Source organism: Schistocerca cancellata, chromosome 3, assembly GCF_023864275.1.
Source record: "Schistocerca cancellata isolate TAMUIC-IGC-003103 chromosome 3, iqSchCanc2.1, whole genome shotgun sequence".
Lineage (NCBI taxonomy): Eukaryota > Metazoa > Arthropoda > Insecta > Orthoptera > Acrididae > Schistocerca > Schistocerca cancellata.
In genome coordinates this window covers 19,204,583-19,223,370 of record NC_064628.1, presented here as the reverse complement: position 1 = coordinate 19,223,370, position 18,788 = coordinate 19,204,583, and the positions used below count along the sequence as shown (strand labels likewise).

Below are 18,788 nucleotides of genomic sequence, written 5' to 3'. Positions count from 1 at the left end.
ACTTTAGTTCAGTGAGATTCTCTCCAGTCGCCATCAGATGGATCAATTAGCAACTTATTATGCAGCGTGTTATAATTTTGTACCACAGGTGTCATGGAGATGATATCGCAACGATCATAACGAGTGAAATACACCACTGGCCATTAAAATTGCTACACCAAGAAGAAATGCAGATGATAAACGGGTATTCATTGGACAACTATATTATACTAGAAGTGACATGTGATTACATTTTCACGCAATTTGGGTGTATAGATCCTGAGAAATCAGTACCCAGAACAACCACCTCTGGCCGTAATAACGGCCTTGATACGCCTGGGCATTGAGTCAAACAGAGCATGGATGACGTGTACAGGTACAGCTGCCTATACAGCTTCAACACGATACCACAGTTCATCAAGAGTAGTGACTGGCGTAATGTGACGAGCCAGTTGCTCGGCCACCATTGACCAGACGTTTTCGGTTGGTGAGAGAGCAGGAGAATGTGCTGGCCAGGGCAGCAGGTGAACATTTTCTGTATCCAGAAAGGCCCGTACAGGACCTGCAACGTGCGGTCGTGCATTATCCTGCTGAAATGTAGGGTTTCGCAGGGATCGATAGAAGGGTAGAGCCACGGGTCGCAACACATCTGAAATGTAACATCCACTGTTCAAAGTGCCGTCAGTGCGAACAAGAGGTGACCGAGACGTGTAACCAATGCCACCCCATACCATCACGCCGGGTGATACGCCAGTATGACGATGATGAATACACGCTTCCAATGGGGGTTCACCGCGACGTTGCCAAACACGGATGCGACCATCATGATGCTGTAAACACAACCTGGATGCATCCGAAAAAATGACGTTTTGCCATTCGTGCACCCAGGTTCGTCGTTGAGTACACCATCGCAGGCGCTCCTGTCTGTGATGCAGCGTCAAGGGTAACCGCAGCCATGGTCTCCGAGCTGATAATCCATGCTGCTGCAAACGTCGTCGAACTGTTCATGCAGATGACTGTTTCTTGCAAACGTCCCCATCTGTTGACTCAGGGATCGAGGCGTGCCTGTAAGATCCGTTACAGCCATGCGGATAAGATGCCTGTCATCTCAACTGCTAGTGATACAAGGCCGTTGGGATCCAGCACGGCGTTCCGTATTACCCTCCTGAACCCACCGATCCCATGTTCTGCTAACAGTCATTGGATCTCGACCAACGCGAGCAGCAATGTCGCGATACGATAAACCGCAATCGCGATAGGCTACAATCCGACATTTATAAAAGTCGGAAACGTGATGGTACACATATCTCCTCCTTACACGAGGCATCACAACAACGTTTCACCAGGCAACACCGATCAACTGCTGTTTGTGTATGAGAAATCGGTTGGTAACTTTCTTCATATCAGCACGTTGTAGGTGTCGCCACTGGCGCCAACCTTGTGTGAATGCTCTGAAAAGCTAATCATTTGCATATCACAGCATCTTCTTCCTGTCGGTTAAGTTTCGCGTCTGTAGCACGTCATCTTTGTGGTGTAGCAATTTTAATGGACAATAGTGTATAAAATAAATATTTTGGCGACAAAAGCAAAATTTGTTTGCACCAAACATGGTCACAGATACGCTATAGAACTTCTCTTCGACAGTAATGAAGCTGTTTTTCGGCTATTACCTAATATTTTTCTCTACCTATTCTTGTGTGTATTTTGGACAGCAAATTATGATTTGATAGACGATTATCGTCTGGTACTCTCCATATATACGTGCACATGCATTCTTCGCTAATGAGATGATAATGTTAGTCTGGAACTGTCATGGGAAGTCTTCCGTTTCTTAGATACTTGACATCCCTCCCTTCAGCAGTGTCACTGCCTAGTGAGGAATGGAATCAAAATCCATAACTGGTGGCTTGTGTAACTTCGTATTTCACATTTTGCTCAGTGTGAAACACGTATGAGCTTATTAGTAATGAAAGTCATTTATTTGAATTTTTTATTCAGACCGAACATTTTTTGAGACGAAATTCATGCTGCAGTGCCTTCTTTTCTTGGAGTGTTTTCGACTGCTGTAGTTACTAAACACAATTTCTTTCGGTTTCCTCTTGAAATGTAAACATTATTTAGAGATTTTAATATTCCACGTGTACAGCTGAACTGTAACAGATTACAGTCTGACTAATAGTGCTAACTGATTCAAGATGATTGGCAGATACAAACGAAGGCATTTTCACAAAGCTGAGTTATTTTCATGTAACTGTTTCTGAAATTTTACGGGCATTATACGCAGTTACGTTTTCAGATGGTAAAAAAGATGCATTTTCGTTTTGTCATAGTTTTCTGAATACTTACGTCTGTAATGTACAATATGTTATCACGTGTTCGTAGGTACACTATCCTCTAGGTAGAACATTCACCTCTACACTATGTTCCCTCCACCCTGGTCAGTACATACAGGGTGTTTCAAAAATGACCGGTATATTTGAAACGGCAATACAAACTAAACGAGCAGCGATAGAAATACACCGTTTGTTGCAATATGCTTGGGACAACAGTACATTTTCAGGCGGACAAACTTTCGAAATTACAGTAGTTACAATTTTCAACAACAGATGGCGCTGCAAGTGATGTGAAAGATCTAGAAGACAACGCAGTCTGTGGGTGCGCCATTCTGTACGTCGTCTTTCTGCTGTAAACGTGTGCTGTTCACAACGTGCAAGTGTGCTGTGGACAACATGGTTTATTCCTTAGAACAGAGGATTTTTCTGGTGTTGGAATTCCACCGCCTAGAACACAGTGTTGTTGCAACAAGACGAAGTTTTCAGCGGAGGTTTAATGTAACCAAAGGACCGAAAAGGATCTGTTTGAAAAATTTCAACGGACTGGGAACATGACGGACGAAAGTGCTGGAAAGGTAGGGCGACCGCGTACAGCAACCACAGAGGGCAACGCGCAGCTAGTGCAGCAGGTGATCCGACAGCGGCCTCGGGTTTCCGTTCGCCGTGTTGCAGCTGCGGTCCAAATGACGCCAATGTACACGTATCGTCTCACACGCCAGAGTTTACACCTCTATCCGTACAAAATTCAAACGCGGCAAACCCTCAGCGCCGCTACTATTGCTGGACGAGAGACATTCGCTAACGATATAGTGCACAGGATTGATGACGGCGATATGCATGTGGGCAGCATTTGGTTTACTGACGAAGCTTATTTTTACCTGGACGGCTTCGTCAGTAAACAGAACTGGCGCATATGGGGAACCGAAAAGCCCCATGTTGCAGTCCCATCGTCCCTGCATCCTCAAAAAGTACTGGTCTGGGCCGCCATTTCTTCCAGAGGAATCATTGGCCCATTTTTCAGATCCGAAACGATTACTGCATCACGCTATCTGGACATTCTTCGTGAATTTGTGGCGGTACAAACTGCCTTAGACGACACTGCGAACACCTCGTGGTTTATGCAAGACGGTGCCCGGCCACATCGCACGGCCGACGTCTTTAGTTTCCTGAACGAATATTTCGATGATCGTGTGATTGCTTTGGGCTATCCGAAACATACAGGAGGCGGCGTGGATTGGCCTCCCTATTCGCCAGACATGAACCCCTGTGACTTCTTTCTGTGGGGACACTTGAAAGACCAGGTGTACCGCCAGAATCCAGAAACAATTGAACAGCTGAAGCAGTACATCTCATCTGCATGTGAAGCCATTCCGCCAGACACGTTGTCAAAGGTTTCGCGTAATTTCATTCAGAGACTACGCCATATTATTGCTACGCATGGTGGATATGTGGAAAATGTCGTACTATAGAGTTTCCCAGACCGCAGCGCCATCTGTTGTTGACAATTGTAACTACCGTTATTTCGAAAGTTTGTCCGCCTGAAAATGTACTGTTGTCCCAAGCACATTGCAACAAACGGTGTATTTCTATCGCTGCTCGTTTAGTTTTTATTGCCGTTTCAAATATACCGGTCATTTTTGAAACACCTTGTAGATGTACACTTAGGCGCACATGTAGATAGATGTAGGTGCTGACACCCTGTGAGCGTTGGCGGTGCAGTGGACGACAATGCGGTGCCTTCTGCAGGCAGGGCAGCCTGCTGGTGCTGGAGAACTACACGTCGGAGGCGACCAAGGAGCAGTCTCTGGGCACCATCCAGCACGAGGTGGCGCACCAGTGGTTCGGGGACCTGGTCACCTGCGACTGGTGGAACGCCCTCTGGCTCAACGAGGGCTTCGCCACTTACTTCCAGTGGATCGCTACCGATGTGGTGAGTTCCCACGCGCTGCTGTGCAGGTCTCACGACGCGTGTTCTCACAGCGGTCGCAGAGAGTGTTAAGGGGCTCCGGAACGCCCTATACTTGCAATGTTAAAATAACGCTTATAAATTACATCTTTCCTCACAAAGTATTTGAGGTAGGAAGTTGAACTTTTCACAGATTATTTACTGGAATATGGGCTACAACTTAACACAGGGATTTTACAAAATTTTAGTTCAGTTATTAAAGATGATTTTTTTTTTCAATTGTAATGAAAATTCACAACATTTTTTTGCAATTTTTTTATTTATATATTCAAAAATATACAGTTTTTTGGAAAAAGGCTGTGTCAAATTATGCAGAAGGTACTGTGTAACATTAACTGAAAGTTTGAAACAAATATGTTTGGAAGATCCTTAGAAAACATGTAATTAGTATGAGAAAATAAAAGTTTTGGGAATCGAGCGACAAAGATTGGATTAACTTTTTAGTGCATTCCAGGTCCATAGGATGGATTATCTTCATCCTCTGCAAACTCCTCCTCCAGCTTCCTCTTGTTCCTCCTCCTGTTTACTCTTGCTTGTATTTCTAGACTCTTTACAGCCCTGTCTGCAGCCCGAAGGTCGACTATTGGCAGGTGTACTTGAGAGGTTAGGTTCACTCACTTGTAATAAAACATACCTTTGGCTTTCCAACATTTCTCCTTTTCTTAAAAGCCTTCAGAGGATTTCTAATAACTTTACTTTTACTCATTATTATACTTCAACAAAACAGAGACTCAAGAAACAGAATTAATTACGAATATTTTCGAGATAACGACAGAGTAAATAAACATGAAACAATCGACAATCACACCAGCGATATATATTGAACCATCACAGGTTATCCACAACACATACTTTATCTCACATCACTAAAATCCATCTGATGATCACGGACGTTAATAACAACACCATTTGACAGCAGTTTAACAGCGCCACAGTGGGTGACGCCCATGTAGAACACATTTCAAAAAAAAATTTAAAAGTAGTTGTAGTCTTCGGAAATGAATAAATTATATATCTATTAAAAGGTAATAGTCTGCAGATTCAGAAAACGCAAAAAAGTAAAAATTGAACTTTTCATGATTTTGAGCCTTTCCGGAGCCCCTTAACGTGTGTCTGTGTGCGCAGGTGGAGCCCACGTGGCGCCAGCGCGAGGTTTTCGCGGTGACCACTCTGCTGCAGACCGCCATGACGGCCGATGTCAGCGGCGAAGGGTACCCACTCACCAAGGACCCCAACATCACAGCTGACCAGGCCTTCATGGATTACAACATCTACCAGAAGGGTAAGTGGTACAGCTCGTTAGATTTTATCTTTTCCTTTCACACTGCTTCGAAATTTAGAGGAAAATATTGCTTTGATTGGTTCAAATGGCTCTGAGCACTATGGGACTTAACTTCTGAGGTCATCAGTCCCCTAGAACTTAGAACTACTTAAACCTAACTAACGTAAGGACGTCACACGCATCCATGCCCGAGGCAGGATTCGAACCTGCGACCGTAGCGGTCGCTCGGTTCCAGACTGTAGCGCAGGGCTTCACAACGTACGTGCTCGCGGAGCAAGCTGTGAGCAGCAAGGCGCGAGCACGGAGCAGCGCGAGCACGCTACCCCCACTACCGGACCAGAGCGGAGAGTGGCGAGAGTCACGTGGGATACACAACAGCTGCCGCCAGTCGATGTAAATCCGCGGCCACCGGCAGAGATATCACTCCCGAATTATTACTGCGACAAATGAAACAAATGAAGGAGAAAGTACACGTGCCACATAATTTTATTAGCTTAGTGTATGCCTCTACCATCTGTAGACACTGAAACTAAAGAACTCCACGACAATTCTATATTTTCAACACTTTCTTCAACACTACTTAAAATATCACCTCCGGTTGTAGTGTTCTTCATGGCTACTACATCAAGGAGCTCCACCCTCACCTGAAGATCCCTAGTAACACCTCTAATAAATATGGCAAGCTGCGCTGTTCCAGTGATATCAACAATTTCGTCCAGAGCTAGAGAATACGCCATAAAATCTTTACAGATATTTGCAAGCTGGCTCTGGACGTCGTCTGCCATGTCCTGTATGCGACGCATAATGGTCATGTTAGATAATGGCACAATCCGAAACTGTTCAACTTGAGCTGGACACAAATGTTCCGCTGCAACTACCAAACATTCTTTTATTAAATCGCCATCAGTTAAGGGGCGCAGGGATTTTGGTAAAAGCAAAGCAATTTTGTAACCCACTCTGAGAGCTGCCTCAGTTGATTTTTCTTCGTCGTCCAGATCTTCTTCGGATAGCTTCCTTTTAAGTTTAATAACTTCCTGTGCACGATCTGGTCAATCACATTTTCCACGTCCGTAGTCTTTCGCGTGGTACGACGTATAATGTCGCTGCAAATTAAATTTCGTAAAAGAATTCAGCGTTTTGTGACATACTAAACATTTTGCAACACCATCTTTTTCTTTAAACTGATACAATTCCTCCCAATGGGGGTTGAACTGCGAAAGCGTGGTTTGGGTTACACAACGGCGACTTCACATGATTCTTAACCAGCGAAGTGACTGTTAAGAGCTGATCGTAGTACTTTAAACGTTACACAGTCGGCGCGAATTCAATACGCACGCTGCGGCCCTATTCAAACGTGCGCGCGCATTTCCCGTCCCTCCCTACTCCGCGACCTTGCAGCTGCTCGCGAGCACGTGCCTGAGCAGACGCGAGTACTCGCACTCAAAACCGGCCAGTTGTTAAGCCCTGCTGTAGCGCCTAGAACCGCTCGGCTACTTTGGCCGGCTATTGCTTTGATCCTTCTTCTTTCTGAGTAAATGGAAATTTGTATAAGTGAATTTCACTTTACTCGAAATTATCTGATGACTATTAAAACAAAGTGTACATAGTGACAGGTATGTCCACAACTGCAGCATGTGTTACCTATAAATGTCAAGCAGGCAGTGTTCTGTTCTTCCTTACACTTACTTTCCGTGTCCGGAACTAGACTTCACACTTCCAAAAATCAGCAGCCAATATGGCCTTGTCATTTGCCTCCCATAAGCCATTCATTGTGCAGGGCTGGTCTAAATATGGACAGATAAGCAGGTGTTGAGGATCTTGGACAGAACCACACAGACAGTGTTCTCATTCCCTTTTAAGAAACCCCACTGCTGCAGGTTTGTCTTGCACTTAGGCACTTCTGCCCTCATACGGTTTAGGGTTCTCCAGACTGTGTATGGTAGGTCTCCACCAGGCGTCAGTTCTTCTTTTACATCTTTATGGGGGTTTCTCAGGTCGATTTGCCACCTTTTCAAACGATTCTCTGCAGCCGACCCTTCCAGGGCTCGGGTACGTGACAGGAAACTCTTCCTCGAACAAAGCCGTCGGTCAGCAGGCTGGTGTCCATATAAAGGGTGACGCCCGTCCTTTTCTTCCTTGTGTTTTTCGGCTTCGGCGGCGATGTCACGACGTATGTTGGGCGGTGCGATCCCCATCATTAAGTACAGCTTGTGCGCTGGGGTTGGCCTCAAGCATCCGGTAACAATCCGCGCCATTTCATTCACCGCGACATCAACTTTTCTCGCGAGTGTTGATGCAGACCATACTGGAGCGACGTATTCCGCGGCTGACACACTGAGTGCAAGGGCTGAAGTTCTCAGGACTTTTGGGTTTGCACCCCAGGATCCGCTGGTTAGTTTCCTGATGATGTTGTTTCTAGTTGAGACTTTTTCCCTTGTAGCATTACAATGATGTTTGTAGGTCAGTGTGCGATCCAACGTGACACCAAGATATTTGGGCGTTTTACAATGCTCGAGACGTTCACCTCTCCATATTACATTTAATTCACGATTTGCCTCCTTGTTCTTTAAATGGAATGCACAGACCTGCGTGTTGGAAGGGTTCGGCCTTAGGTGGTTTGCCTCATAATATTGGCAGAGAGCTTCCAAGGTACTGGTTAATTTCTCCTCTACATCCATAAAATTGTTACCTTGGGCTGCAACTGCAGTGTCATCGCCATACATAAATTGGCGCGTGATTTTTGGCACTGGTTGGTCATTTGTATATACAGGGTGAGTCACCTAACATTACCGCTGGATATATTTCGTAAACCACATCAAATACTGACTAACCGATTCCACAGATCGAACGTGAGGAGAGGGGCTAGTGTAATTGGTTAATACAAACCATAAAAAATGCACGGAAGTATGTTTTTTAACACAAACCTACGTTTTTTTAAATGGAATCCCGTTAGTTTTGTTAGCACATCTGAACATATAAACAAATACGTAATCAGTGCCGTTTGTTGCATTGTAAAATGTTAATTACATCCGGAGATATTGTAACCTAAAGTTGACGCTTGAGTACCACTCCTCCGCTGTTCGATCGTGTGTATCGGAGAGCACCGAATTACGTAGGGATCCAAAGGGAACGGTGATGGACCTTAGGTACAGAAGAGACTGGAACAGCACATTACGTACACATGCTAACACCTTTTTATTGGTCTTTTTCACTGACGCACATGTACATTACCATGATGGGTGAGGTACACGTACACGCGTGGTTTCCGTTTTCAATTACGGAGTGGAATAGAGTGTGTCCCGACATGTCAGGTCAATAGATGTTAAATGTGGTGGCCATAATTTGCTGCACACAATTGCAATCTCTGGCGTAATGAATGTCGTACACGCCGCAGTACATCTGGTGTAATGTCGCCGCAGGCTGCCACAATACGTTGTTTCATATCCTCTGGGGTTGTAGGCACATCACGGTACACATTCTCCTTTAACGTACCCTACAGAAAGAAGTCCAGAGGTGTAAGATCAGGAGAACGGGCTAGCCAATTTATGCGTCCTCCACGTCATGGTAATGTACATATGCGTCAGTGAAAACGACCAATAAAACGGTGTTAGCATGTGGACGTAATGTGCTGTTCCAGTCTCTTCTGTACCTAAGGTGCATCACCGTTCCCTTTGGATCCCTACGTAATTCGGTGCTCTCCGATACACACGATCTAACAGCGGAGGAATGGTACTCAAGCGTCAACTTTAGGTTACAATATCTCCGGATGTAATTAACATTTTACAATGCAACAAACGGCACTGATTACGTATTTGTTTATATGTTCAGATGTGCTAACAAAACTAACAGGGTTCCATTTAAAAAAAACGTAGGTTTGTGTTAAAAAACATACTTCCGTGCATTTTTTTATGGTTTGTATTAACCAATTACACTAGCCCCTTTCCTCACGTGCGGTCTGTGGAATCGGTTCGTCAGTATTTGATGTGGTTTACGAAATATATCCAGCGGTTACGTTAGGTGACTCACCCTGTATATTACACAGAACTGGGGCGAGGACGCTTCCCTGAGGTAGGCCATTCCTCTGATTTCTCCACCTGCTCTTCTTGCCCTGGAGACAGACGAAAAGCTTCTATTATGCAGGAAAGTACCTATCAAACTTCCTTATGCAATCCAGCCATTGCATTGTAGTATTTCCACACAGAGGATAGGCAGACTTGCGAATGCGACAATTGGCAGCGAAGACTTTCCTCAAGGAGCAATACAGTGCCTAGTAAGCACTGAGCTTGCATGTCTCAAACAGATTGGTGTAACCTTGCGACACATGAGTCAGTTGCCACGACGTTTGTAAAGACCTATAGCGCACTGTGGATCTTTTGAGTGCACGTAAAATTAATGAGTGTGGTTAGAAATAAGTATAGAGCGACCTATGGATTATCTCTTGGTTTGGTTATCATGCTTCTTCACCCGCTTGCACGTAAGTTACAGACTACAGCCTTTTATTTCCATTACTTGGTATATTTCGGAACAATACAAGGTATAATAATCGCCAGTAGATTAGAAAACGTCGTCCATCGAAATACACTACGAGAATCGAATTAGGAGTCCAACAGTACATGAACACCACACAGCATGTTGACGATCACGTAATTACTCAAGAAAGTGACGACAAGTAGTGATATAATTTTTTATTTATTTTAAAAATTTTGAACGTCGCTCACATGCGATTAAGTCCCTTCAGTGCCTAAAATATTATTAATATTTTTATTACTTCAGTATCAGTAATTATTATAAAATGTCAACATCGTCAGTTCGGTCAAGTTATTGCTTGACAGATGTGGTTTGAATATTTGCAAAAAGGTTTATCCAAAGCTTGAAAGTTGACAATAGTGTTCATGTACACAAAACAATTTCCTTTTTCGTTAGACGACACTTTTTGTGAATATTTGTACCTCATCTGTTGATGGCAACGTTCGACAGAACTGGTGATGCCAAAATTTTGTTATAATTAGGGATCCTGATTAGATACAAATTTTTACTTGTGCAGAAGTTGATAATATAAGTTCCGAGTGATACTGTGTCATTCGTTAATAAATTACTATTTTACTGCTTTGTTAATTAATTTAAAGGTAGGACTATCCGTTTTTGTTTATGAAAGTGAACTGACAAGGTCTGTGTGACCTGTCCACCATTTCACAGTGAGCCTGCCGTAAACATGTCATCCGATAACAAAGACACCATGCTACAAAGAGATACACTGCCAACTGTGTGTAGCCAGTGGGTGATTGAGAACAACACTATTGTTTGAGAACAACATTTTCAATTGTTTACGCGTACTACTAATTTGCATTACTGTGATACAGCAGTGCGAGAGTAAAGTGAAGGACATATTTGTCTAAGAGCACTGTTGCTTCCTCTGCATTTGTTATTCTGATCACGTCACGCACCAAAAAGAGTGTATAACTGTTGTCTTGTGAGTGCAGGTGCATTACTGTCCTACTAGGTGCCTCTCCTACATCTTATCTTGCACTAGTTCTGCAGCTTCAACACAGAAGTGGAATTTAAGTAGGAATGCTTGTTTTCATGATTTCTGTTACTCAAGTGTGATAGTCTTGCAGTTGTATGCATGTTAGAATGACATTTTAACATCTACCTTTTGTCACTAAGCATTACGGGCAAGGAGACGTGACTACATGGATAATAATTCTATATCCAGCTTGGTGATGATCTTAGTGAATCTTAGTGAATGTTTTAAATTACGGAGAAGAGAATCATCATGCCTTTGTTAATGTTTACATCTTTCGAGACACTGCTCATTCCGTTCAACTGCACTTCCAAGTCCTTTGCTGTCTCTGACAAAATTGCAATGTTATCAGCAAGCCTCAAAGTTTTTTTTTCTTCTCCCTGAACTGCAATTCACTTTCACTTTCTCCTTGCTTTGCTTCACAGCTTCTTTACTGTACAGACTGAATAACTGTTGGGATAGGTTACAACTTTGTCTCACTCCCTTCTGAACCACTGCTTCCTTTTCATGCTGTACGACTGTTATAACTGCTCTTTGGTTTCTGTACAAGTTATAAATAACCTTTCGTTCCCCGTATTTTACCCCTGCTGCATACAGAAATTTGACGAATGCGTTCAAGTCAAACAGTGTCAAAAGTTTTTTGTACGTTTACAAATGCTATAAATGTAGGTTTACCTTTCATTAACCTAAGGTAAGTCATAGGGTCAGTGTTGCCTCACGTATTCCAATATTTCTCCAGAACTCCGCAATGATCTTCCCTGCGGTCGACTTATACCAGTTTTTTCCTTTCTTTCGTAAATAATTCGTGTCAATATTTTGCAACCGTGACTTAATAAATTAACAGTTTTGTAATATCCACATATGTCAGGACTTACTTTCTTTGGAACTGTTATTATTAGATTCTTCTTGAAGGCTGAGATTATTTCTCCTGTCTCATATATCCTCTACATCAAGAGGAATGGTTTGGTCATGGCTGACTCTCCCAAGGATATCAGCAGTTCTGTGGGAATGTCGTCTACCCCAGGCGCCTTATTTCGTCTTAGGGCTTTCAGTGCTTTGTCAAATTTTTCTCGCAATATCGTATCTCCTATCTCATCTGCACCATCTTCCTTACCTACAATATTTGTTACATTTCCCTTCCAAAGTCCTTCCACTTTTCAACTCTTCCCTGTGGCTGCAGGAGAAATGTAAGTCTATAGAACCATGTATAACTAGGAGAAAGCTAGACAACGCCTACAGGCAAATTAAAGAAGCCTTTGGAAGAAAGAGAAGTAGCTGTACCAGCATGTAAGCATTAAAAACTTTCGGTGACATGTCTAAGAAATGTGCTGAAACTGAGAGCCAAGTCGGCCTTAGTCCGCTACTGTGGTGTGAACGCCTCCGACCTTGTTGCAAATAATAATCTAGTACGAACTACCGCTTGGCGGTGTTGATCGAAGACCTCGCTCTGAGGTAGTCAACCATTCTGAAAATAAAAATTGCGTTCCGTCTTATCCGATGTGTTTTCTATTATGTGAGATTGTTCACGAATATTGTTGACTTGTCGTTGCATGATATGCCGTTGTGATCTCCGACCTGAAATTTCCGAATATTCCGGATGTCGGCTTAAATGACACACATGCGGATTGCCGTTGGAGCTGATGATACGTGGCTGGATGGCTCCACTGTCTCGCTGGCTTTAAAAATGTGACAGTGCAAAAATGGCTCTGAGCACTATGGGACTTAACGTCTGAGGTCATCAGTTCCCCTAGAACTTAGAACTACTTAAACCTAACTAAGGGCATCACACACATCCATGCCCGAGGCAGGATTCGAACCCGCGACCGTAGCGGTCGCGCGGTTCCAGACTGTAGCGCCTAGAACCGCTCGGTCATCCCGGCCGGCGATGTGACAGTAGCAGGTGGCTGTATAGATTTATGTGCAACTGAAATATAAACCTGTAATGAAGATTATCACATTAGAACAAAATGGTGGCTCTACACTATGAACAATATGAACTGTTCTTGAGGCGTTTACAGCACATGCAGTAATTATAGCTTAATTAAGAATTGTTGACCATTCTGCCTTAGGTGATTTTTGCTGACAAAGTTCGCTGTTCCATCGAAACATAATCTGTGTTTGTGGCAGGTGCATCAATAATCTGGATGATAGAGAACGTCATGGGATCTGATGCGTTCTTCAGAGGCCTCTCCAACTACCTCAGAAACAAGTAAGTACCACTCAAAAATTGGTAATAAATTTTCTTGACCCTGGATATAACATAGCCTTTTTCAAAAAAACAAAAATGTGCAGTACAAAATTACGGACGTGATGAGCCCTAAGAGTTATTCTATATTCTACTCTTCTAGATTCAGTTGGTTTCATTTCTTTAATTGTGAAGTCCTGTAAAGTGGCTAATTCTAGTACGTTTACACTGTATTGTGATTTAATGAATATGTCCACTTCAGGGGTCATGTGCACGCAGAAACTTTGAAAACTGTTTGTTTACATGTTTTATTGTACTTTAGTTTAACTCTTCAGCTACTTCATTCAGTGTACAAGGGCGTCTTTGCGGCAAAACTCGAATCAAATATCTACCTCTATGCACAGATGAGGCAAAACGTTTATCAGCACCTACTTGATATCGTGATGTTCGACTTTTTTAACGCAATACAACATCGATCTGCGTGGCACGCATTTGAAAAGTCCTTGGGAGATTTTTGGAGGCGTACAACACCAGACATTGCGAAGTGGCAACCATTTTCATGCCTCTCTCCTCACATTTTATCCTATTCGCATGCTGAATTGCCTACGAGATTCTCTTGCTTCATTTACTTTACGATTCGGTTTTTACTGTGATGCTCACCGATTACATGAGTGGTTAAGGGGTGTCGTTTAGCAGTGTTGGTAAGCCACTCCTCTGTATGTAGTCTAACATTTCATTCCTACGGTAGTTTCTCCAATGATGCTTCTGGCATTGACCAGGGCAGTTCCTCTTCGCTGGGTCAAGAACAGGTGACATTTTCGCAAGCTACCAGTGACTCAGACTGTAGGTCTACGCTAGCGGAGGGCATGGACAGTCGGGCGAGCCTTTCAGGGATTATCAAATGGTTCAAATGGCTTTAAGGACTATGGGACTTAACATCTGAGGTAATCAGTCCCCTAGACGTAGAACTACTTAAACCTAACTAACCTGAGGACAACATACACATCTATGCCCGAGGTAGGATTCGAACCTGTGACTGTGAAACGTCGCCTTTGAACATTTATACAGGACTGTGCTTAAACTGACACACAATATTTTTTAGCGCAACGCAATCTGACTTTCAGAAATCCCTACAAAGGAATGGCCCTGACTAACATTAACCTGTACCTTTCACAAATCAGTTACCTCACCAAAAATCTTCGTTACTCGAACTACTGCAATACAGCGAGCGCCACTACTGCCAGCTAAATAAAAGATTCAAACTACTGAAGGCACTAACTACTGATAGGCATAGTTAGCAAATGAAAGATTTTAATAGAGAACAAACAATGTATTTACCTTAATAATCATAATATATATGCCATCCAGTCTTACAAATTTCAAATCTCCGCCATTTCTCTCCCCACATCCACCACTGCTGGCGGCTCACCTCCAACTGCGCAACGCTACGCGCTGTTCACATCCAGCTGCCGCTGCCCAACACTACAATGGCAGACAACAATGCAAACTAGCCACAGACTGCACACAACACAGCCAGTGATTTTCATACAGAGCGCTACGTAACGTTGTCAATAAAAAAATATAAACAGCCTACTTACAACTGTAGCAGCAGCACGGTTCCGGACTGAAGCGCCTAGAACCACTCGGCCATAGCGGCGGGCAGAGATTACCCCCTGGCCGAACTTCCTTGGACAATGAGCAGTGGAAAGGAAGACCGGTATCCTCTATATGAGGACCCTGCTTCTTAGTAAACTTCGAGTGGAGGTCTTAGCTGTCAACTTCCCATTGTCCTTCTGTGTGCGGTCTCCAGACACTTTTCCTCAAGCGAAATATGCAGCCATTCGTGTCTCCAAATTTTTGAACTTCCTTCTGTCGTGAGAGTACCGTGCGAAGCCCAACAAAATTTTCAGAATTTCCGAGTATCAAGTCTAGACGTAAGATAGGGAGGCACTCGTTTCCTGTTTCCATACACAAGTATGTCTTTGGCGGGTACATCTTTAACTTTATGTTGGGAGCCAGTGAAGGGACTTCCTGATTCTGACTGGAAGAGCACCTAGTCCCTTTCTTGGACTGGCTACAAATGACTGTGCAGGGTGCTTTTCTGAGGTCCGAAGGAAGGTTACCAAAACTGAGAGAGGCATTCGCGATTCTAATCCGAACTTCTACTTTGTGGTTTTACTCTGAACTACGCCATCATACGTGTTTTTCATTGACTTCAGGATTCTGCAAGTCTTCGAAGTTTCACTGTGAACTTACTCATATCCACGATCAGTAATGAGGAGCATGATGAGGTCCTTGACTCGCAGTCACATCTCGTCGGCTCAGCCCCAACAACATTTAGCTCGGCGCACCGCGACTTGCCGCAGCAACCTCGCCCGCCAACAATCACGGTAGACCGCATTTGCAATGCGCGCTCCCGCCTTTGGCAATCGGCGATATAGTGAGCAGAAAAGAACTTCATCCCGGTTTCTATATTTAGTTTCCATAACTCTGTCTACCCGTCTCACACACTAGTATACAAGTTTTCCTGCAATCTAATTCTTGCTTCAAAAGGAAACTTTTCCGTAACAACTCGTTTTGTTGCGTTATCGACTTAATTCATTGGAGTCCACGCGCCTGGTGATATTTCTTTCTGGCTCTTCCTTTATTTATCGATCTGTTGTGTGCTCAGTTCGGGTTCATACTGTTTTGCAATCATGGTTGAAAATGTAATTTGCGTCCTTTACGTGTATGGGCACCATCTCAATCGTAATTGTCCAGTATCGTGCTGATGGCGACCCTAACAAACATTCACTTACCTTACCATTGTTCTATTTTAGTTGTGTAAATTCGCTCTCAGATTGTTTCATAACCTCGGTGTTTATGTTGGGTTGGATTGTTTTGCGGGAGGAGACCAAACTGCGAGGACATCGGTTTTATCGGATTAGGGAAGGATAGGTAAGGAAGTCGGGCGTGTCCTTTTCAAAGGGACCATCCCGGCACTTGCCTGAAGAGATTTAGGGAAATCACGGAAAACCTAATCAGGATGACCGGACGTGGGATTGAACCGTCGTCCTCCCGAATGCGAGTCCGGTGTGCTAACCACTGCGCCACCTCGCTCAGTGTTTATGTGTTTTGAGTAATTTTACACATTGTTTGAATAAACATTAATTTACGAGATCAAAGAGAGCAACCATTAAAGTAAATTATCCAACTGAAATGCCCAGGTCCTCCAACCACAAGCAGTAGACGATGTACCTGGCGAGTTCAGAAACTTATGAAATAACGTTTTTCGACGCGCGTGGCAGTTTATTTCTATGTGTCATGCATGCCTCAAGGGGTAATCTATCATTTTGTATGAACTGGGGTGATAGATCCAGCATCAGTCTAATATGCATACCCACGGCACACCTGATGAGCAAGAGATCGTGTTGCCGGCCGCTGTGGCCGAGCGGTTCTATGCACTTCAGTTTGGAACCGCGCAGCTGTTATAGTCGCAGGTTCGAATCCTGCCTCAGGCATGGATGTGTCTGATGTCCTTAGGTTAGTTAGGTTTAAGTAGTTCTAAGTTGTAGGGGACTGATGACCTAAGATGTTAAGTCCCATAGCGCTCAGACCCATTTGAACCAAGAGGTCGTATTCACAAGTCACGTAATTCTCGTAAAATTCGGACCTCTGGTCTGTGGGCGCCAAGCTGGTGAACGATAGCGTCGCAGGTGTGTTCCTTCAGTTCAGAGCAGACCAATAAGGAGGCCGAGGCATCTACCTAAGTTCGCCAACACTCTCATCAAACGTTTACAACACGATTCTCGCCTTGTCACAAGGACAGTTCTCCTTCTGGATGACGGCATCGCCTTCGGAGAAGACATCAGGAGTGAACAGATGCAGGTGGTCCACAATAATTTTGACCTACCTTTGCACAGACACGAATTACTTACATGTGCATGCCCTCACCACCACTCACGTACGTTATCTTACCTGTGGAAACACTACACTGCACACACTGCAGCTTATGCGTAAGTTACGAAATTTTAAAAGACGTTTTTCTTGCATGATGTTGCTTCCCCCACCATCGCCTACGAGTTTCAGTAACTGCCGCTAGGTTCATATGCATTCACTTTTCTCTTGTTCGTTGGACAGTACACGTCTTAAATCATTTGCTTGCGTACGTCAACAGTTAGCGCCATGACAAAATAATGGTCTTAGTTTTCAACTAACTAAATAAATACTTCGTCAAGTGGAAAAACATTCTAAAACCACCCGACACGCACCTCAGCACTCAGCATTCCCTGTAATCAGTTTTGTAATAGAGTAACAGAGCATCGTTTAGAATGACTTGCTGACGTACATCATCATCATCATCATCTTGGACAGTTTCCAGCCACTGGCTGGGTCTGTCGGGAACACAAGCCTCTCCATCGTGTTCTGTTTTTCCACCATTCCCCCTCTTCCACCTTCGTCCAGTTCTCTCCTCTTCTCATCACACGTTCCTTCACTCGCTTCACCCATCTATCCCTTGGTCTTCCTCTGGGCCTCTTCCCCTCCAGTTGCAGATCAAACATCCTCTTTGGAATTCTTCCCTCATCCATTCTCTTCATGTGTCCATACCACTGCAGTCTTGATTTTTCTATCCTGTCCTGTACTGGTTCCTCCTTTAGTCTTTCCCTCACATACACATTTCGCAATCTGTCTCGTCTTGTTACACCCAACCTGCTCCTCTGGAACTTCATTTCACTAGCCTGTATTCTACTTTTGTCGCTTTTGTGCATTACCCATGTCTCACTTCCGTATGCCAATATGGGGACAAAGTAGGTTCGGTATATAATTCCCTTGGATTTCTGTGGCACCTCCTTGCTCCAAATAAGCCCCCTAATGCATTTGTAGAACTGCCCTGCTTTTCTACACCTTTCATTTATTTCCATTGCGTCCCCCCCCCCCCCCCCCCTTACTTTCAATCACGCTTCCCAGGTACTTGAAGTTCTCTACCACTTGTAGTTATATCCACATTTGGCCTGTTCTTCTTCCTTGTTGTGACGATTATTTCACTTTTCTTTGCAGAGAAATGCATTCCATATTGTGCTGCCATTGCCTCCCATGCATCTAACTGCTCTTGCACCTCCTTCTCGCAATTTACCCATAACATCAGGTCATCGGCAAAAAGCACTGCTTACATTTTATGATCTCCAATTGCATCTGATACTTGCTGTAGGATTTCATCCATAACAATAATAAACAATAAAGGCGAAAGTGCACTTCCCTGTCGCAGCCCATTTCCCAGCTTGAACCATGCAGTACGTTCCCTCCCCACTTTCACACAACTCTCACTTCCCTCATACATTTTTCTGACTTTTCGTGTTATCTCTTCATCTATCCCTTTTGCGTTCAGCACATCCCAGAGCTTGTCCCTACAGATACTGTCATACGCCTTCTCAATACCCAAAAAGGCCATGATTAAGTCCTTCCCGTACTCATAGTGCCTCTCCTGCAGTTGCCTTACCGCAAATATGAGGTCCGTTGTTGATCTTCCCGGTCTGAAACCGTAC

The 18,788-nt window shown here is 43.9% G+C and overlaps 1 protein-coding gene across 1 annotated transcript in view; it reads left to right on the top strand.

The window, feature by feature from the left end:
- Positions 1-18,788, top strand: part of LOC126175447 (aminopeptidase N-like) — a 184,268-nt gene that overhangs the window by 101,626 nt on the left and 63,854 nt on the right. Inside the window, exons 7-9 of the mRNA XM_049922250.1 lie at positions 4,059-4,242; positions 5,404-5,560; positions 13,209-13,290. Coding sequence (XP_049778207.1) covers positions 4,059-4,242; positions 5,404-5,560; positions 13,209-13,290 — 423 coding nt within the window. The remainder of the gene's footprint in view (positions 1-4,058; positions 4,243-5,403; positions 5,561-13,208; positions 13,291-18,788) is intronic.